This window comes from Rhinoraja longicauda, unplaced genomic scaffold (assembly GCF_053455715.1).
Source record: "Rhinoraja longicauda isolate Sanriku21f unplaced genomic scaffold, sRhiLon1.1 Scf000171, whole genome shotgun sequence".
Lineage (NCBI taxonomy): Eukaryota > Metazoa > Chordata > Chondrichthyes > Rajiformes > Arhynchobatidae > Rhinoraja > Rhinoraja longicauda.
Genome location: NW_027601389.1, coordinates 80,919 through 102,191, shown reverse-complemented (window position 1 = coordinate 102,191; position 21,273 = coordinate 80,919). Strand labels below are relative to the sequence as shown.

At 48.6% G+C, this 21,273-nt stretch overlaps 1 protein-coding gene across 1 annotated transcript; it reads right to left on the bottom strand.

Annotated features, from left to right (window-relative positions):
- Positions 1–523: 523 nt before the first annotated feature.
- LOC144590378 (pancreatic secretory granule membrane major glycoprotein GP2-like) lies at positions 524–20,709 on the bottom strand. Its single transcript, XM_078395029.1, has 7 exons — positions 19,968–20,709; positions 8,028–8,172; positions 7,364–7,440; positions 6,395–6,574; positions 3,658–3,799; positions 3,289–3,365; positions 524–946 (listed from the first exon to the last, which is right to left on the bottom strand). Exons 1-7 carry the CDS (start codon positions 20,008–20,010, stop codon positions 918–920), a joined length of 693 nt encoding a protein of 230 aa, XP_078251155.1. The 5' UTR covers positions 20,011–20,709; the 3' UTR covers positions 524–917.
- Between the last annotated feature and the right edge of the window lie 564 nt (positions 20,710–21,273).

Sequence of the window (21,273 nt, the reverse complement as noted above, 5' to 3'; positions counted from 1 at the left end):
GTGGTGACATAGTGGTGCAGCTGGTAGAGCCGCTGCCTCACAACGCCAGAGACCGGGGTTAGGTCCTGATCTTGGGAGCTGTCGGAGTAGAGTTTGCAACCTCTTCCTGTGAACATTTGGTTTTTCGTCCGGGTGTCCTCACACATCCAGACTAGTGGATTTGTAAGTTAATTGGCCTCTGTAAATTGCCAGGTGTGAAGGAATTGGATGCAAAAGTGGGATAACAGAGTTAGTGTGAATGAATGATCGATGGTTAGTGTAGACAGTGAGCTGAAGGGCCTCTTGCCATGCTGTACCTTTCAATCAATATTCCGTTTTGGATAACTTCAATGCTCATCACATTTGAATTATTATATATTAAACTAAATATGATCAACATTTCCCTAAACCTGAATCATTTTGGTGAGGTTTGTGGATCCCCTGGATTGAACAAGACTAGTTTGCTTTGGTTTAGGTTTAAGTTTATTATTGTCATGTGTAGCAAGGCACAGTTAAAATCTTTGTTTTGCGTACCATCCAATCAGATCCGATAAAACTATCAATAAATACATTCAACTCAAACTCATACACAACAGGTAGAACAATGGGGACGACACAGAGTGCAGACATTATTGCACATTAGTTCCAGAGCCAAGGTTCAATGTCCACAATGGGGTACAGATGCATCAGACAGTACCCTAGCTTGTGAAAGAACGGTACAGAAGCCTGGTAACTGAGGCAAAGTAGTTGTTCTTCAGTCTGGTGGTGGGCGTTTTCACCCTCTGTGTCCTCTGCCCAATGGGAGCATGGAGGAGGAGGAATGATCGCGGCGGGACGCCTTTAATGGCGTTGGCTGTTTTTTTGTGGCAGCGTGAAGTGTAGATGAAATCAAAAGTGGGGATTCCGGTTTGTGTGATAGACAGGGCTCCATCGACAATTCAGTGAAGCTGCACCCCAGGCTGACGAGCTGGTAAAAACATCAAAAGCCTTTATTTTTCAGCAAAATTCAGACATTTCACCAACTTGAAAAAATAGTGAATATTTTCTGTGGTGAAGGACTGCAGAGAAGATTCTACAAGAACGATACTGAGCGTCTGGGCCCCGTGCAACATGCACTCACATGTTTTACTGATGCAGTGGGCAAACATTAGTGGCATTGGAATGTCATATACGATCCGATAGAACTTTATTTATCCCAGGAGGAAAATTGATTTGCCAACAGTCATAAAACACACAATACAGGAAGGTATTGAATTACTGACAGCAATGTATGTAGGTAATGATGTCCCAATTAGAGTCCTACAGCACAGAAGCAGGCCCTTCGGCCCAACTCATCCATGATGACCAAGATGCCTCATCTAAGCTCGTCCCATTTACCGCATTAGACCCATATTACTCTGAAGTTTTCCTATCCATGTAGCCATCCAAATGTCTGCTGTTCCTTCCTACCCACGTCTTTTAAATTGGATAAAGGGCATATATTAACAGTATAACAGGTATAACAGAGCTTTATTTGTCGTTCGGTACCGAAGTACCGAACGAAACTACATAGCAGTCATAGAAGAAAAAAAAAGAACACAAGACACATAACCCCAACACAAACGTCCATCACAGTGACTCCAAACACCCCCTCACTGTGATGGAGGCAACAAAACTTCCACTCTCTTCCCCACGCCCACGGACAGACAGCTCGTCCCCGACCGACCCGCACAGTCCCCGCACCGGGCGCTGAAACGTCTCGCGGCCGAACCGGGCGATGAAAGGCCCGCGACCGAGCCTTGCGCAGCTAAGTCCCGTGGTCGAGCCGCACCGGGCGATGTCAAGTCCCGCAGCCGAGCCGCACCAGCGGTGAAAAGTCCCGCAGCCGAGCCGCACCGGGCGATGTTAAGTCCCGCAGCCGAGCCGCACCAGCGATGTTAAGCCCCACAGCCGAGCTGCACCGGGCGGTGTTAAGCCCCGCAGCCGAGCTGCACCGGGCGATGTTAAGCCCCGCAGCCGAGCTGCACCGGGCGATGTTAAGCCCCGCAGCCGAGCTGCACCGGGCACTGTTAAGTCCAGCGGCCAAGCCGCACCGGGCGATGTAAAGTCCAGCGGCCAAGCCGCACCGGGGGATGTTAGGCCCCGCAGCCGAGCCGCACCCCGCGCCGTGAGGAAGAGAAAAGTCCCCCCCCCCCCACACCCACACCACCACCCCCTCCCACACATACACAACCAAAAAAATATATATAAAAACCATCCCAACACCGACACACAACAAAAAAAGGAAAAAAAAAGACGGACAGACTGCTAGTCAGCCGCTGCCGTTAGGCGCCGCCATCAAATACAATATATATATTAGGGAATTAATGAAGAACTTTTAAAATTAATTAGAATAAATATGGTCAAACAATTCAGAACTAAATTTAAAATTAAACTTTATGTAAATTTAAAAGCAATTATTGTGTGTGGTAATTCATTAATTTGTAGGTTTTGAATTAGGAACCTCGTTGGTTTAAGTTGGGAAGGGCGCAGAGAAGATTTGCGAGGATGTTGCCAGGACTCAAGGGTCTGAGTTATAGGGAGAGGTTGGTTAAGTTGGGACTTTATTCCTGAGAGCGCAGGAGACAGGCGTGATCTTGTAGAGGGATATAAAATCCTGGGGCAAATATGTCGGGTGAATGGGGCTTTATTGTGCCCAGAAAGCAGGGGAATCAAGAACCGGAGAACTCAGGTTTAAGGTCAGAGGGGAATGATTTAATAGCAACCAGAGGGACAACATTTACCACACAGAAGGTGGTGGGCACATGGAACGAGCTGCCAGAAGATGTAGTTGAGGCAGGTACAATAACAATATTTAACAATATTTAAAATACATTTAAGCAGGTGCATGGATAGGAAAGGTTTTGAGGGATATGGGCCAAATGGGACTAACTTTCTTCGGCATCTAGTTCACTATGGAGGAGTTGGGCCAAAGGATCTGTTTCTGCGTTGTATGATTCGTTCAATGTGGCCTGATTAATTGATGAACTGTGAGTGTCAGTCGTGTGTCAAGCTCCCTAGATGCAGCTCCTTCACTGGGATGAGTGGAGCTGCTGAAACTACTCCGGGTCTAGTTTGGAACGGCAGCCTGATACCGGGAAAGTCAGGGAGCTGGAGCTCTGCCGCCTCACTCCATGACGATCCAGGGCAGGATCTGAGGAACTGTGGGCAGAAACTCTCAGGGAGGTTGGTTTCAGTGTCCATGCAAAGGGCCGTCTGAAGTGATCGTAGTCATCAGTCTGACCCTCCCTGACAAAAGCTAAGTCCCAAAGTAGCAAACTCTGACCCTACCGTTTAACCAGCGTGGCCTCTTCCCGGAGCAGTGATGCTCTGGAACAGCAGTCTCGGGAATCTTCCATCCGCCAGAACTGAAACAACAATCAGAGAGTCAGCCCCTGAACTGGGGTCTTTTATTCCGTGTGAGAGACCAAGAATTGAGGCCAATCTGTCCTATTTCAATATTCCCCACTGCCAGATAATCTCCCGTAGAATCCCGGCCCCTATCCTCCCCGTCTCTCACAGTACAGAATTTCAGAGCTCCACACCCCAGTCTTTAATCACTACCCCTCTGTGATGACTGATGACCTGATCTTCCATCATGTCCTCACCGCTCCTCCTCCCTCACTGACTGGGTTTGATTGAATTATTTCCTCACGTTACCTGTTGAATCTGTACCATCCTTCAGCAAGGTTTTCATCAGACCTCCATTGGCCATTTATGCACTGAGTGTTGGAACAATCCGTGCTCCTCCAGGGCTGATCCAGGACGGTGTGGATTACACACGGGTCACTGCGTGTGGAGTCTGTGGGTGGGACACAAGATGATGGGTAGTGTTAGTGTAATGTCCACTTGCCTTCACCCAGCCTCTGATATACCCAGCTGCACCTCCACCGATCTTGGAGCAGAAAATCCTCAGTTTTATTCTCCAAGCAGCAGATCGACCACCCTGAATAAAAGCCTCAGACACGCTCCATTTCAAACATTACCCCATTGTTGTCCCCATCTGTTAACTTGCTGTGGCAGATATATTGGTCTGATACAGAAAATCTTGCATTTATATAGCACCAGTGAAACTCTCTGGCTGCACTGGAGCATGTTAGTGAACTGCATGAGGAGTTTGGCTGCTGTTGTAATGTGGGAAGTCCAGCAACCAATTACTGAAGAACTATGTTTCCACGAACAGTTGATCAATAATGTGTTGTCCGAAATACAAGGAACTGCAAATGTTGGATCACAAACAAAGCACAAAGTGCTGGAGTAACTCAGTGGGTTAGGTCGCATCTCTGGTGATCATGGATGTGTGACACTTCAAACTGGGATCCTTTGGAAGAAAGGTCCTGACCCGAAACGTCACAAATCCATGTTCTCCAGAAACGCTGCTTAACCTGCTGAGTTACTCCAGCACATTGTGTCTAATATGTGCTGTCATCATGTTCAGGCCCGAACATCGCCACCCATCTCTCCCCTGCACCCCTCTGTCTCTCCTCCACTCTCACCTTTTACTAACACTCCTCCCTTTCCCTCCATGTCTAACCCCTCCCTTTTCTCCCTTCCCCTCAGGGGGATGAATGAACCACTTTTGAAGCCTGACGTCCTTCAATAAAGGAAGTCTGCTGCCCCACAGTCAGGTCTGTGTCTCCTCCCAGCAAAACTGTGGCCCAGCCAGTGAGACTGCTGCCCCACAGTGACCCAGCCAGTGACACTGCTCCCTCCCCCCACACAGTGACCCAGCCAGTGACACTGCTCCCCCCACACAGTGACCCAGCCGGTGAGGCTGTTGCCCCACAGTGACCCAGCCAGTGACACTGCTCCCTCCCCCCACACAGTGACCCAGCCAGTGACACAGCTCCCCCCACACAGTGACCCAGCCAGTGAGGCTGCTCCCCCCACACAGTGACCCAGCCGGTGAGGCGGTTGCCCCACAGTGACCCAGCCGGTGAGGCTGCTGCCCCACACAGTGACCCAGCCAGTGAGGCTGTTGCCCCACAGTGACCCAGCCAGTGAGACAGCTGCCCCACAGTGACCCAGCCGGTGAGGCTGCTCCCCCCACAGTGACCCAGCCGGTGAGGCTGCTGCCCCCACACAGTGACCCAGCCGGTGAGGCTGCTGCCTCAGCTCCACATCTCCGATCTTATCGCAGCTTCTGGTGCTGTCTACGTGGAGGCTGCACGATCTGGTGACCACTTGCTTTTCCCAGCTGCTGGGTTTGCCCCTCTTGTGCCAAACACCAGCATGTTGTGTGGCCACCATGTAATGGCCCAAGTGTCTGGATTAGTGCTGGAGTTTAGGGGTAGATGATGGGAATGTGGGGAGATTAATATGGGATCAGAGTAGGAATGGTGTAAATAGGTTGGCTCACTCTGAGGGCCAATGTTACAGGTATCAATGTGCTCCGAGTCCAAGTTTCCCACCCCAGCCATTCCTGCTTCTCCCCGCTCCGTCTGGGAGAGGGTGGTTGGGGGGGGGAGTGGAGTGTGTGTGATTGCAGGAGGGGGAGTGGGGTGGCCGTGGGTCAGCTGGGAGGGGTCGGAATGTCTCGGGTGTTGAGGGGGGTTGGGGTGTGGCAGAGGCCGCGCGATATGGTGGGCTGCGGGGTGTGGGGCTGGTTGGGGTGTTCAACACAGGATGGGATGTGGTGGGGAGTGGGACAGATGGCAGGAGTGGGAAAGACAGGGGGTTAGGGGGTGTGATGGTCGGGAGAGGGGTGTGGGTCCACCCTGTCCTGGGGGAATTTTTACTCCTAATGGATTAATAAAAGGAGCCGTCAGCCCAAGGTGCTGTGGCAAATCAGGGTGCAGGGGTAGGGGGCTCAGATTGGTGCTCCGTTGTAAGGCGGTGGGGGCAGGTTGTCAGGAGCCAGGTTCTTTGCCTGAGACATCCTGCCCAGCATCAGTGGTCACCCTCAGCCACAGTGTGTGAGTGGGCTGTGCCGTTCAATGTGGGGCCAGGGGAGGGGTGACCATGGCAGGGATGGGTGACCATGGCAGACAGGGGCAGTTCACCAGGTGGGGAGGGTGAGCAACATTACTGGGAGTGGCAGTGAACAGTGTATTGGTCCAGGTATTCTAGTTGGTAGTATGTGACCCCGACTGTGGACAGGTCACACGTCAGTCATAGGGACAGGGAGTAGGGGGGGGGCATGGGGGGGCACAGGTCATTCACAGGGTGGAGGTCACAGGTCACTCTAGGAAGGCGAGTTCCAGACACAACAGCTTGATCAGACTGTGGGAGAGGGAGATCTGCATGTGGGGAGCACTGACCACGGATGCAACATTCAGCCCTGTGTGTGGGCTGATGACTCGGGACGTCCCAGACATTACCCCCTCCCCCTCCGCTCCTCAAACACCCTACAAGCTCCACTCCCACCCACACTTTATCAACATGGAGAGCAACATACCTGCACAATACACACTGTAATCTCCGGCTGTCGGCTTCAGAAGATAAACAAAATAACCATCACAGTTTTTGATTGTGATTTCCTGATGCTTGAGGCAGGTGTCTCCATTGCTGTTGTCTTTAATCCAGGTGAAACAGACTGTCCTGGTCACCTCCCCATCTCCCACACTGGGATGGAGACCTGCAATGAGGTTTATAAACATTGTAAAATGTACCCAGTCCCTCAGTGCAGCAGGGAATGTGAATCTGGAGCCAGTGTAACACAGCGATCACAACCCAGTCAGTCTCAGTCTCAGTCAGTGGTGAGCTGCTGCCCTCACCCTCCTCTCCCACACTCCCCACAGCAGCACCTGCTCCATGAGACCCTGTGGGTCACTGGGCTCTCGGATGGACACACAGACCCACCCCTGACCTGCCTCAGCCTCAGGCTGATTGGCCATTAAACATCGCAAAGTCTTCAACTTTCACACATATTTACAGACACAAACATTGAAATTATACAAAACCTATTAAAATAAAATCAGAATATTAAAACAAACAAAGTCAGGTTTTGCAAAAAGTGAATTTGATTAACTTCAAGCAGAGAAGTCTTGTTGCAACTGTGCAGTGTGTTGATGAGGCCACACCCTGGCCACGCTCTCATCTCACGACTATCATCGGGAAGAAAGTGCAGGAGCCTGAAAACTGCGACCTCCAGGTTCAAGAACAGCTTCTTCCCAGCAACTATCAGGCTCTTGAACACTTCACAACACTAACCTCAGCAACCATGATCTTCTATCGATTGTGTCTTTGGTTGCACAACAGACTTTGGTGTTTGCTCTGTTACAGTTACCTGGAGTTGCAGTTATTAACAAATACATCGTATTTTTTATTATTCTATTTTATCTGTAGAGCTGTACAGATCTGGATCATCACTCTGACCTTTGCTAAAGTAACAGAGTGCATCAGTTGTACATTCTTGTCCACCTACCATTTAACCAGCCGGGACGCCACCCAGAGCAGCGCTGGAATGGAACTGCACTCTCGGGAATCTTCACGTTGTCATAACTGAAACAAGAAGCAGAGAGTCAGCCCCCGACTGAGGGAAAGATGAGCGACTGGGGTCTAACCATCGCACTGTCCAATATAGGTCCAGTGCCAGGAAATCCTTTTTTGCCCTCTCCGAAATCTCATTCCTTCCACCAGAATGTAAGAGTTTCCTTTCCCTATACTCCACTCACTTCCCAAAATGGGGGTTGATACTATCAATCTAACGCCTTATTCCCTTTCAGTTACTTGATATATGACAGTAGGTTGCTATTCAGCCCATCATAATCATACTGGCCCTCAGGAAAGTGACTCCTCAGCCCTCTGCCCCCTCTCCTAATTTCCCTGTAGCACTGCAACTTATTCCCTCTCACCTGCCCGTGAATACTCCTTTGATTATTTTGCCACTTGCCTCCACGAGTGGGAGTTCACAGGACCAATTCATCTACCAGCATATATTTGGGATGCGGAACACCAGGGGGAAACCCATCCAGGGAAGACCATGCAAATCCACACAGAAAGTGCCAGATGTCAGGATCGAACTGGGATCCTTGCAGATGCAAGCACCAGCACTAACTCGGACATATTCTCACGTGCGATCAGTTTACCTGCTAAATCTGTACCACCCTTCCTTCAGATTTCCATCATCCATCCATCGGCCACTGCACCGAGTTTCAAGACAAACCGAGCTCCTCCAGGGCTGATCCAGGACGGTGTGGGTTACACACGGATCACCGAGCGTGGAGTCTGCATCTGAGGGACAGGATGATGATCAGCGTTAAAGTAGGACTGAGCTAAGTTCACTCAAACCCCAGCCACATCCACCAACACAGGAGCACCGACAATCTCCAATTTAGAGCCAGTGATAAAAAGCAGCACAGAAACGAGTCCGACAACCACCATATCAAGGATTTGATTTATGTTTGGTATTGTCACGTAATATTTCATTCCAGCCTTTTGGCCATCTGGACTGATCGCAAATGCCTACAATAGGTCCATATCCTTCTGTGTCTTGCCTGTTCACATATCTGTGTAAATGAATCATAATTCCCATGATTGGTTCTGATTCTACCACCCTCTCTGGCTGCACATTCACCACTCTGTGTGGAAGAACTTTCTCCTTGGATTACCAAGCATTCCAAGTTATACCCTCTAGCCAGTATAAAGGTCAACCAAATGAACACACCAATGATTCCTCCATCTTGCTTTCACTGCCGCACACATTATATTGAAAAAGGGACTGGGGAGACCAATGGGCCCAACTGGATGATGCCAGCTACTGGTGCAGGAAACCCATCATTTCCATTCCTTCCTCATTAGTTCCCTTCAGACCTGCAACTTATTCTCTTTCACACAGGCTATTCAATTCTCTTTTCATAGAATCATACTGCATGGAAACAGGGACTTCAGCCCAATCTGCCCACACTGGCCAGCATGTCCAAGCTACACTGGTCCCACCTGCTCACGTTTGGCCCATATCAATTTATATTTAATATAAAGTACTTCATATAAATCTTGTACAGGTCTAAGCTGTATTGAAGGGAGCTGATTGGGCAAAAAGAAGCTGGCCATGCTGATTGAGTTATCTAGGACCAGAGCCAATCCTTTCAGGGGTGGGTAGGGAAGAGATCTAAATGGAGATGGAGGTATAATATTTGTAACTTTCTCCTGCAAATCAAATTAAAATTGGAGGAATAGTGGAAGCGAAGGTGGTTATCTAATAACAAGATCATTATCAACTGGGTCAATGAGCCAAGCAACAGCAGATGGATTTTAATACAGATAAATGTGAGGTGTTGCATTTTGGTAAGACAAGCCAGGCAGGACTTACACAAAGAGACTGAGGGGTACAGGTACATAGTTCCAATGATGTGGTGATACAGGTTGACTGGGAAACAAAGAAGGTGGTGACACAAGACACTGCAGATGCTGGAATATAGAGCAAAAATACAAAGTACTGGACAAACTCAGTGGGCCAGGCAGCTTCTGTTGAATTAATGCAGACCTCCCAACATTTGATTGTACAAATTCATAATTTTGATGTCCAAAATTCAGAATTTTACATCACAATTCATAATATGGCACATAATGCAACTTTTCAGCGAAAGAAAGTATGCACGCCAAATGCGCGTACGTGTGCAAAACGACTATTTTTTCCAACAGTCTGTAGTTCTTGGATTACATGTACAATTTCAGGCCTATCACGAGTATATTCTACTATTATAGAAAGGTTATTGAACGGAAATACATTTTACAACAAAGAAAAAATTGTTTTGTTTCGTTTTTTCTATTTTGCTTTTTCCTTACACATCCCAATTCTCTTGGTATTGAATAAAAGAACAATGGTCATAAAATGTATGACTAAGTTATGAAGAAAGAGTTTCATTTAAAAAACACCACATACCTATTTTAATTAAAGACATACTTGCTCCAGTGGTCTTCAACAGCAAATCACAACGGTCCATGTCCCCCCCAACCCTACTCCCCCCTTCTCCCCACCACCCCCCCTCTCCCCACCCCCCCCCACCCCTCTCCCCCCAAATCCACTCCCCGACCCCTACTGCCGCACTCCCCGCCAAACCCCACTCTCCCCCAACCCCCCGGCCCCCACTCCCTCTCCCACTACACTGGCCCCCTCCCCCGCACCCCGCACCCCAACCCCCCCCCCCCCCCATCCCCTCTCAACATCAACGGGTCTCATGCTCCGCAGCGAGGTTAGGCCAGCGGCGAGGCCAGGCCAGCGGCGAGAGGCGAGGCGAGGAGCAAGAGGCGAGGCGAGACCAGAGGCAAGAGGGGAGGTGAGGCCGGGCCAGCGGCGAGGCGAGGCCGTGTGAGCAATGAGTTGAGGCGAGGCTAGCGCCGAGGCTGGGCCAGTGGCGAGGCGAGACCAGTGGCGAGGCCAGACCAGGCTAGCGTCGAGGCCAGGACAGGCTAGAGGCAAGGCCAGGCTAGAGGCGAGGTGAGTACAGCAGCGAGTACGGGCCAGCGGGTAGGCCAGGCCAGGCCAGATACGAGGTGAGCGGTGGGGCGGGCTGTGGCGAGCGGCGGGACGTGGCAAGCGGCGAGGCATGTGTTTTGCGGAAAAATGTGAGCCAAAATCAGAATGGCGGGAATGAAATAAGAAAGCGGAAACTTTCTGCCAAATTCGGAAGGGTTGGGAGGTCTGTGAATGGACGGAAGAGGATTTGAGTTTAGGAGCAGGGAGGTTCTACTGCAGTTGTACAGGGCATTGGTGAGACCTGGAGTATTGTGTGCAGTTTTGGTCTCCTAATCTGAGGAAAGACGTTCTTGCCTTAGAGGGAATACAGAGAAGGTTCACCAGATTGATCCCTGGGATGGCGGGACTTTCATATGAAGAAAGACTGGATAGACTAGGCTTGTACTCGCTGGAATTTAGAAGACTGAGGGGGGATCTTATAGAAACATATAAAATTCTTAAGGGGTTGGAGAGGCTAGATGCGGGAAGTTCACTAAACTCCTAAACTCAAATCCTCTTGCTATAATAATAATAATAATAATGCATTACATTTATATAGCGCTTTTCAAACACTCAAAGACGCTTTACAGGGATTTCTAGAACATAGAGAAGTGAATAAATAGATAAATAAGTAAACGAACAGAGAAAGGAGACAGAAGGTGAGGTGACCTTCAGTGGTTGAAGGCAGTGCTGAAGAGGTGAGACTTCAGTGATGTTTTGAATGTGGTGAGTGAGGAGGAGTCTCTGACGGTTTGGGGAAGTGAGTTCCATAGGGTGGGAACAGCGATAGAGAAAGCCCTGTCCCCCCAGGATCTGAGTTTGGTCCGGATGGGGGGGGACAGGAGATTGGCAGCAGCAGAGCGGAGGGTGCAGGTGGGAGTGTGCCTGTGGAGGAGGTCAGTCAGGTAGGATGGGGCCAGGTTATGGAGGGCTTTGTAGGTCATGAGGAGGATTTTGTACTGGATTCTCTGGGGGATGGGGAGCCAGTGGAGTTTGTAAAGGACGGGGGTGATATGGTCACGGATCGGGGAGTGGGTGAGTAGACGGGCAGCGGAGTTTTGAATGTATTGAAGTTTACTGATGATTTTTGAGGGTGAGCCATAGAGGAGGCTGTTGCAGTAGTCCAGACGGGAGGTGATGAAGGCGTGGATGAGGGTTTCTGCAGCTGTGAAGGAGAGGGATGGACGGAGACGGGCAATGTTTTTGAGGTGGAAGAAGACTGTCTTTGTGATGTGTTTGATGTGTTTGTCGAAGGAGAGGGTTTGATCAAAGATGATTCCAAGATTCCGGATGTGAGGGGAGGTGGATACTGGGAGACCATCAATATTGAGGATGAAGTTTTGGGTGGATTTGGTGAGCGTTTTTGGACCAATGATGATGATTTCAGATTTGTTGCAGTTGAGTTTGAGGAAATTTGATTGAAGCCAAGATTTTATTTCAGTGATGCAGTTTGTCAGTGTAGAGTGTGTGGTGGTGGAGATTGACTTGGTGGAGATGAGGAGCTGGATATCATCGGCGAAGCAGTGGAAGTTGAGACCATGACGGCGGATTAATTGACCAAGGGGGAACAGGTAGAGGATGAAGAGGAGGGGGCCATGGACTGAGCCTTGGGGGACACCTTGGGGGAGGGGAGCGGTGGGGGATTTACAGTTGTTAATGGAGATGAACCGGTGCCTGTCAGAGAGGTAAGATTTGAACCAGGATAGGGCTGTGCCGGTGATGTTAAAGGAGGTTTCAAGTCGGGTGAGGAGAATGGAGTGATTTATGGTGTCAAAGGCGGCGCTGAGGTCAAGTAGGATGAGGATGTTGAGGTTGCCAGCGTCGGAGGAGAGGAAAAGGTCATTTGTGATTTTGAGGAGTGCAGTTTCAGTACAGTGGTTGGAGCGGAATCCAGATTGGAAAGTTTCATACAGGTTATTGGTAGAGAGGTGGTATTTGAGTTGGGAAGCTACAGCACGTTCCAAAACTTTGGACAGAAAGGGTAGGTTGGAGATTGGTCTGAACCTGTTTGGGGTGTCATGGTTGAGACCAGGTTTTTTCAAAATGGGGGTGACAGCAGCGATTTTGAGGGATGGCGGGATGATGCCAATGGACAGGGAGGAATTTATTGTTGCAGTGATAAGTGGAGAGAGAGCAGGAAGGCAGGCCTTGACAAAGCTGGAGGGGATGGGGTCCAGAGAGCAGGTGGCAGTTTTTATTCCTGTGAAGAGGTCAGAGAGGTCCGTGGTGGAGACTGGGGAGAACTGAGGCAGGGGTTGACAGGATAAGGGGGGGCAGGTGGTTTGAGGGGGAGCAGGTGCGTTGGTGGTTAAGGTGCTGTAGATGCTGTCTATTTTGCTTTGGAAGAATGAAAGGAAAGTGGTGCATTTGTCAACTGTGAATGATTGGGAGATGGTGTCCAGGGGGCTGAGGAGTTTGTTTATTGTAGAGAAGAGTGCTTTTGGGTTTCCGGAGCCAGAGTGAATTATTTGAGAGTAGTAGGTGGAGTGGGCGCGGGGAGAGGGCATCTTTGTAGTGCTGCAGGTGGTCTTTGTAGGCTTGGGACTGAATTGTGAGACCTGTTTTGTTGCGGAGTCTTTCAAGTTGGTGGGCATGAGTTTTCATCATGCGGAGTTCGGGGGTAAACTAGGGAGCAGAGTGGGTGAAGGAAACTGTTTTGGTTTTTATAGGTGCAAGCTGGTCGAGGCAGGAGGAGAGAGTGCGGTTGTAGTAGTCAGTGAGGTCTGAGGGGCTTTGGAGGTCAACGAAGGGAGAGGCGGACATTATTTCTGAGAGGGAGGATGAGAGCGAGGTAGGTGAAACAGAGTTCAGCTTACGGAAGTTGATTTTGCGTTTTCGCCTTGGAGCTGGGGTGGGAATGTTGACGGACATGGTGATGGCTAAGTGATCAGAGAGGGTGGAGTCGGAGCCAGAGAGGTGATGTAGATTTAGTCCAGTGGAGCAGACAAGGTCCAAAATGTGCCCACGGTTATGGGTGGGAAAATTGACGTGTTGAGTGAGGTTGAAGCAGTTGAGTATTTCAGTGAAGTCAGCGGTTATTGTGGAGTCAGTGGAGTCCATATGGATGTTGAAATCACCGAGGAGGAGGATTGAGGGGGAGAGAGAACAGAGCTGGGTCAGAAAGTCAGAGAAGTCAGAAAGGAATGATGGGTGTGGTTTGGGAGGACGGTAGACAACTGCCATGACTAATTGTGTGTGGCCAGAGTGTTTGAAAGCCAGGTATTCAAATGAAGGAGCAGATGAGATGGAGATGAGGCTGATCTTGAAGTCCTGTCGGTGAATTACGGCAATCCCACCACCTCGGCCCTCCGAGCGTGGTTTATTGATGTAGGAGTATCCGTTGGGTGTAATGAGGTTGAGTGGGAGGTAATCCAGAGGTTGTTGCCAGGTTTCAGTCAGACAGAGGAAGTCCAGTTTATTTTCCAGGATGAAGTCATTCAGAATGTGGTTTTTATTGTTGAGGGACCGGATATTGAACAGAGTGAGCTTCATGTTGCTTTGTATGGTGTGGATGGACACGGGTGATTTTGCCAGGGTTTGCAGACAGGGGGCGCGCTCGTGTGCGTTGTTGTGATGATGTAATCGACGAGTGGAAGTCCGCTCAGCTGACCAGAGTGTAGGGATGGAGTGACCGGTCTGGGAGTAAGCAAACTTGTGACCGGAGCCTCTGTGGATGTATCTGGGTCGTCGTAGAAGTCCGTGGTTGATGATGGCAGAGATGCATGGCGGAGTGGAGTGGTTGTTGAGCTGGAGCAGCCTCGCAGCGAAGTACCTCAGTGCCATGCCGGCTACCGCGGGCTAGCACATCAAAACGTCACAACAGGCACAACAGGCTGATCCAGAGCAAGGCCTATGAGGAGGATCGAGGAAGCTGAGCAGCCTGAGGGTTAATAGGGAGCTGAGGACGTGCAGGCAGAGGAGGTAGCCGGGCAGCTGTTAGCGTTAGCAACTAGCGAGTAACCTGCAGCTCGATGACTGCAGCGGTGGCTAGCAGGGAGCTAGCTAGCTGTCCAGGTAACCCACAGGAGAGCAGTCCAAGCCAGCAGAGACAGGAGCACAGACAGGAGTGAGAAGACCAAGGGTGCGGAGGCAGCGGAGGCAACGGTGGTAGAGCTGGGCAGATGATGCCAGGAGGGTCAAGCAGAAGGATTAGTCCAAGCAGAAGGATTAATGCAAACAGAGAAAATCTTTCCAAAAACAGCAAAATTAATACAAACAGAGAAGTGGTGAGAAGCGGCGAACAAACAACGCCAGCGTCCTCTCACGTCACTTCCGCACTTCTCACGTCACGTCACTTCCGCATTGCTATGAATGCCAACATACCATTCGCTTTCTTCACTGCCTGCTGCACCTGCATGCTTGCTTTCAATGACTGGTGCACCATGACACCCAGGTCACGTTGCATCTCCCCTTCTCTCAATCGGTCACCATTCAGGTAATACTCTGCTTTCCTGTTCTTGCCGCCAAAGTGGATAACCTCACATTTATCCACATTATATTGCATCTGCCATGCATTTGCCCACTCGCCTAATCTATCCAAGTCACTCTGCAGCCTCCTAGCATCCTCCTCGCAGCTAACACTGCCACCCAGCTTCGTGTCATCCGCAAACTTAGAGATGTTGCATTCAATTCCCTCGTCCAAATCATTAATATACACTGTAAATAACTGGGGTCCCAGCACTGAGCCTCGCGGTACCCCACTAGTCACTGCCTGCTATTCCGAAAAGGACCCGTTAATTCCTACTCTTTGCTTCCTGTCCGCCAACCAATTTTCTATCCACCTCAACACTGAACCCTCAATACCGTGTGCTTTAAGTTTGTACACCAATCTCCTATGTGAGACCTTGTCGAAGGCCTTCTGAAAGTCCAGATATAACACATCGACTGGTTCTCCCTTATCCACTCTACTAGTTACATCCTCGAAAACCAGATATAAAATGCATATGAAAACAAAATAAAAGTCTTCTCTTCCGGTTAAAGCAACACCGACGTATGAGAGCATGTGTGTATATTCCCCCGAAGAATAAAAGCATAATACCGACTATCCTGCCCTTGAGATGCAAACGCCAACAGGTTATGGGCCCAGGAGGGATGGTGGAAGCCGATGGAACAGATTATGCTTCGACGGAGATGAAAAGAATTACGAATTATGGGAAACAAATTTTTAGGCCACCTGCGGCTACAAGGCTTAAAGTCAACAATTCTGAACGAGCTGGCTACCGGCGAAGAAGACGACGGGGAAGCCGAGAAAAACGAAAAAGCCTACGCCGAGCTGATACAAGTGCTAGACGACAAAAGTTCGTCGCTCATTATGAGAGAAGCGGCGGACGACGGGAGAAAAGCGTTGCAGCTACTGAGGAGCCATTACGCGGAAACAGGGAAGCAGCGAGTGATCGACCGGCCTCTACACCGAGCTGACGTCGCTGAAAAAGGCCATAAACGAAAGTGTAACAAAATACATTATTCGTGCAGAAACGGCGATTACAGCACTAAGAAAAGCTGGAGAGGCTCTTAGTGACGGGCTGCTGATTGCCATGGTTCTGAAAGGCTTGCCAGAGACATTTAAGCCATTTGCCATCCACATAACACAGGGTGATGAGAAGACAACTTTTGGTGAGTTTAAGACCAAGTTGAGAAGCTACGAGAGCACAAGATTTAGCGGCCATATGAGTGACGACAACGTAATGAAAGCAAGAGGTTGGGTGAAAGAAAGGACTAAAGGCTCAGAGAAGACATTCACCTGCTACAACTGCGGTCAGACGGGACACAAAGCGTGGGAATGCAGCGGAGAGCGCAGCGGTAAAGAACAGAGACAGTGGTGCAGTTTTTGCAAGAGCCCCACTCATAAGGAGGCAAACTGCAGAAAGTAAAAGCGAGACAACGTGAAACAAGCATCCAACTCCAACGACCACACATTTGCATTCAAAATAAATGACTGCCAGGCAAGTGAAGAGACTCGTAAAGAGCTTATGGTCGACACGGGCGCAACGTCACACATAATCACAGACATTGAAAAGTTTAAGAACTTTGATGAGACTTTCCAGCCCGCCAAACACTTCATCGAGTTGGCTGACGGGACAAGGACGAGCGGTGTCGCACAGAGGAAAGGCGAAGCAGAGGTGTACCTGAGAGACAGCGAGGGCCGTCGTGTGAGGACGACGCTGAGAAAGGCGTTGTACATCCCATCATTCCCACAGGACATCTTCTCTGTCAAGGCAGCAACGACCACCGGAGCTTCAGTGATCTTTCGCCAAGGCAGCAACGAGCTCATCCACAAGAACGGTACCAAGTTCGACATTAAGGAGTACGACAGACTATACTATCTAAACACTGTAAGTCATAAAACTAATGACGGATGTCACGGGTGTTATGATATTCAAACTTGGCACGAGATACTTGGTCACTGTAACTATGATGATGTATCACAGTTAGAGAGGGTAACAGAGGGCATGAAAATCAAAGGTAAAGTTGATAAGTCCAAACTCAACTGTGAGGTCTGTATAAAAGGCAAATTTGCACAGAGCAGGAACAGAGAGCCAGATGTAAGGGCTAAAGAAGCACTTGAGTTAGTGCATACTGATTTGGCTGGCTCTATAGAGCCAGAAGCAAAAGATGGATACAAATACATACAAACTTTCACAGATGACTACTCAGGAGAAGTGTTTGTTTACTTCTTGAAAACAAAACGTGACACTATAAAAGCTACAGAAAAGTTCATAGCGGACGCGGCCCCCTATGGAAAAATTAAGTGCATAAGATCTGATAATGGCACAGAGTTCACAGCAGCAGATTTCCAATCATTGCTCAGTAGAAATGCCATAAGGCATGAAACCTCCGCACCTTACTCCCCCCATCAAAGTGGGACAGCTGAGAGAAACTGGAGAACGCTATTTGAAATGGCAAGGTGCATGCTACTCGAGAGTAACCTACCGAAAGAATTGTGGACATTTGCTGTAATGACTGCTGCAGTAATCCGCAACAGATGCTACAACAAACGTGTTGGTCAGACTCCACACTACATGGTGACAGGCAGAAAGCCTAATCTTTCAAAAATGAAGAAGTTTGGATCAGTCTGTTTCTCATACAAACAAGTCAAAAAGAAGTTAGACTCAAGATGTGAAAAAGGGATTTTTGTAGGTTATGACAAAAACAGCCCTGCATACTTAGTCTACTACCGAGTTCTCAAAAACAGACTAGTGAAGTTCATAACAAAAAGTGTAACTGAATGCCAAACTCAGACAGATATGGAGATGAGTGATGATGACCATCCTGGGAAGAGATTAACATCCCCCAGACCAAACGCAGAGGTGACTGATCAGAGTCCAGAAGTGACACTGAAGTCACACACGGATACTATTGAGAGTGATAGCAACACTCAAACTGGACAGGGTGAAAATAGTCAGAGCACACGCTATCCTAAGAGAGAAAGGAAAAGCCCACAGTACTTACGAGACTATGAGTGTAAAGTAAAAGAGGATGACCAGATAAATGTAAATGTAGACTACTGCTACAGAGTGATGTATAATGTTCCACAAACCTTCAAAGAAGCTATGAGTTCATCAAAATCTGACATTTAGGCTAAAGCTATGAAGGAGGAAATCAAATCTCTCAAAGAAAATGACACATACACTCTAACCACAATACCACAGGGCAAAAAGGCAGTGGGGGGGAAGTGGGTGTTTGCAGTAAAAGAATCTTCAGATAAGACTGAGACATACAAAGCCAGGTATGTTGCAAAGGGGTATAGTCAAGTAGTAGGAATAGATTACAAGGAGACGTTTTCCCCAACAGCTAACATGACATCAGTGCACAGTCTGATGCAGCTAGCAGCTCAGTACGATTTGGAATTACACCAGATGGATGTGAAAACAGCTTATCTACATGCTCCAATTGATTGTGAGCTGTATATTGAACAACCTGAAGGATTTGAAGTGAAAACAGACACAGGTAAAAAGCTGGTCTGCAAATTTAACAAATCACTGTATGGACTGAAACAGTCAGGACGGAACTGGAACAAGATGCTGCATGATCATCTCAGTAAAAATAGTTTCGCACAAAATCCAGCAGATCACTGCGTGTACAGTAAAGAGACTGAAAATGAGAGAATAATTCTGATCATGTGGGTTGACGACCTAATTATTGCTGCCAGTGATAAAGAATATCTCAATGGTGTGAAAGAAATGCTAAGTGCAAAGTTTAATATGAAAGATCGTGGGAAACTTAGACATTTTCTAGGCATTGATTTTTCACAGACAGAGGGAGAAATAAAAATGAACCAAAAGAGGTACATAACAAAAATACTGGAGAAGTTTGGAATGTCTGACTGTAAAACAAGGTCAACTCCATGTGAACAGAAACAAAACTTTTATGATGATGATGAGCCTGTTAATCCAACACAATACAGGGAAGTGGTAGGCAGCTTGATATATGTGATGACATGTACAAGGCCTGATTTAAGCTGGATTGTCAGTAAACTGTCACAATATCTAGCAGAGCCTAAAGAACAACATAGGATAACTACCAAACATGTGTTGAGGTACTTAAAGGGTACTATAAACCAGGAGCTGTGTTACAAGAAAAGAGAGGAAAAACTCAAAACTTGTTGCATACAGTGACGCTGACTGGGCGGCAGATCAAAATGACAGGCGAAGCACAACAGGATATTGTTTTAGTTTGTCTGAAAATGGGCCTGTTATTTCATGGAAATCCAAGAAACAGCAGACAGTAGCCTTATCCACATGTGAAGCCGAATATATGGCAATGGCGGCTACTACACAAGAGAGCTTTTATCTTGTGCAGCTATTGAAAGGAATGGACAAAGATTGCCAGTACGAGCCAGTGAAAATCTTTGAGGACAATCAAGGTGCGATTGCATTATCAAAGAACCCAGTGAACCGACAAAGATGCAAACATATCGACATTAGGTATCATTTCATTCGGTCTGCACTCAGTGATAAGAAAGTAATCCTTGAGTATTGTCCAACAGCAGACATGGTTGCAGATATCTTAACTAAGCCTGCAACAAAGTTTAAAACTGAGAAATTCAGGGATTATATGTTTGGAGTGTAAAATCATAACAACATTTTTTTTTTTTGAAAGGTTGAACACTGTAAATGTGTAAAATGTGGTGATACAGAGAATGTAATCAGATTAAGTTATGTTGTATATGTTGTTAAATGTAATACACAGCATAAGAGCAAGTGGGGGTGTTGGATGTTAAACCGAAACTGTTTAGATGTGCTCTTATACTGACGTCACTACCGGTGTACCAGATATAAAATGCATATGAAAACAAAATAAAAGTCTTCTCTTCCGGTTAAAGCAACACCGATGTATGAGAGCATGTGTGTTTATTCGTCCGAAGAATAAAAGCATAATACCGACTATCCTGCCCTTGAGATGCAAACGCCAACACCATCTGGGTGTGGAGTTCAACTGTGTCGAGGTTCCAAACCCTTTAATACCTCTCGTCTTACTATATTAATGCGTTACAATATTTCTCACTCATTTGCATCAACCCTTCACCCTTATTTTGTAACGGTAGCGGCAAAGTATTCATTTGGAACCTTACCCAAATCCTCTGCCACTGCAGAATGGTCAATTTTTGGTTCCATCGGCCCTAAGTCTTTTCGTCAGTTGTTATCATCTTAATGTACTTGTAAAACACCCTTACTTTTCTATTAATGTTACAGCCAATATATTTTAATACCGTGCTTTCCTAACTTCTCTCAAATTTCACTCTAAAATGTTCTACATTCAATCAAGCTTTGTGCAGTTTTGGAATCTCAGTGTCTGACAGAAACTTCCCTCACTGGTCCTCTCACCCACTATAAACCATGCTACCCACTGAATGCCTCCTGCTTTGTTTTGGAACATGTTTAATCTCAACCCAATGAACTTCCTCCTTGACGGTCTACCATTGCTCTGATGTAGACTCAGTTTCTGATCAGTTTCCTGCCCATGTTTACACACTTGTATCTTAGCCCAGTCAATACCGCAGCAAGATTTTGCTCCTTCCCTACTATTTTATCTTTGTGCATTTAATGATGTTGGAAAGTCTTAGATTCCCACTCTCTCAGATGTTCCTCCCTTTCCCTCAGGCAGCTTCTTCCATGTCCCTCCTCTCGCCCCTCAAACACTTCTTGCACTCAGATCCTCCCCATCTCTTCTCCTTAAGCCCCTCTTCACTCAGATACTGCGCGTCAGTCCTCTTTACTCTCCCACTCAAAGCCTCCTTCCCCTCTCAGCCCAGTCCCATCCTGCCCCTCAGTCCCTCCTCCATTCCACTCTATTCAGACTCTCCTCACTTCCCTTCGGAACCTCCTGACCGATATCCCTCCCAACTCAGACCCTCCTCCCCTCGGTCCCTCACAGCTCAGTCCCTCCCTCCCTCCCTCCCTCTCTGCTCCACCCTCCGCCCGGCGATTGGACGCCGCCAACCGCCCGTGCACGCGCTCTCTCTCTCCCGCGCGCGGAGCCGGGAGCGCGTCGCCCTCGCGCGGTGAAGGTTGGAAAAGTAGCGCACGCGCAGAGCGGCCCCGCGGCCGGTTGGAAACACGGCGCCTGCGCAACGCGTCCCCGCTGCTTCCAACCGTCACCGCGCGAGGGCGACGTCCCGGCTCCGCGCGCGGGAGAGAGAGCGCGTGCGCGGGCGATTGGCGGCGTCTTGAGTTGTGAGGGATTTAGATGAAGAGGGTCTGAGTTGTGAGGGACCGAGGGGAGGAGGGACTGAGTTGTGAGGGACCGGGGGAGGAGGGACTGAGTTGTGAGGGACCGGGGGAGGAGGGACTGAGTTGTGAGGGACCGAGGGGAGGAGGGACTGAGTTGTGAGGGACCGGGGGGAGGAGGGGCTGAGTTGTGAGGGACCGGGGGAGGAG

Excerpts from the sequence above, each read along its gene's own strand:
- LOC144590378 (XM_078395029.1), bottom strand. The coding sequence starts at position 20,010 with ATGGAACCAAAAATTGACCATTCTGCAGTGGCAGAGGATTTGG. Across the intron at positions 3,366-3,657 it reads GGATGGTACAGATTCAACAG|TTCTGGCGGATGGAAGATTC; the intron begins GTAACGTGAGGA and ends TTGTTGTTTCAG. Across the intron at positions 947-3,288 it reads GAGGCCACGCTGGTTAAACG|CTCGTCAGCCTGGGGTGCAG; the intron begins GTAGGGTCAGAG and ends TGTTTTTACCAG.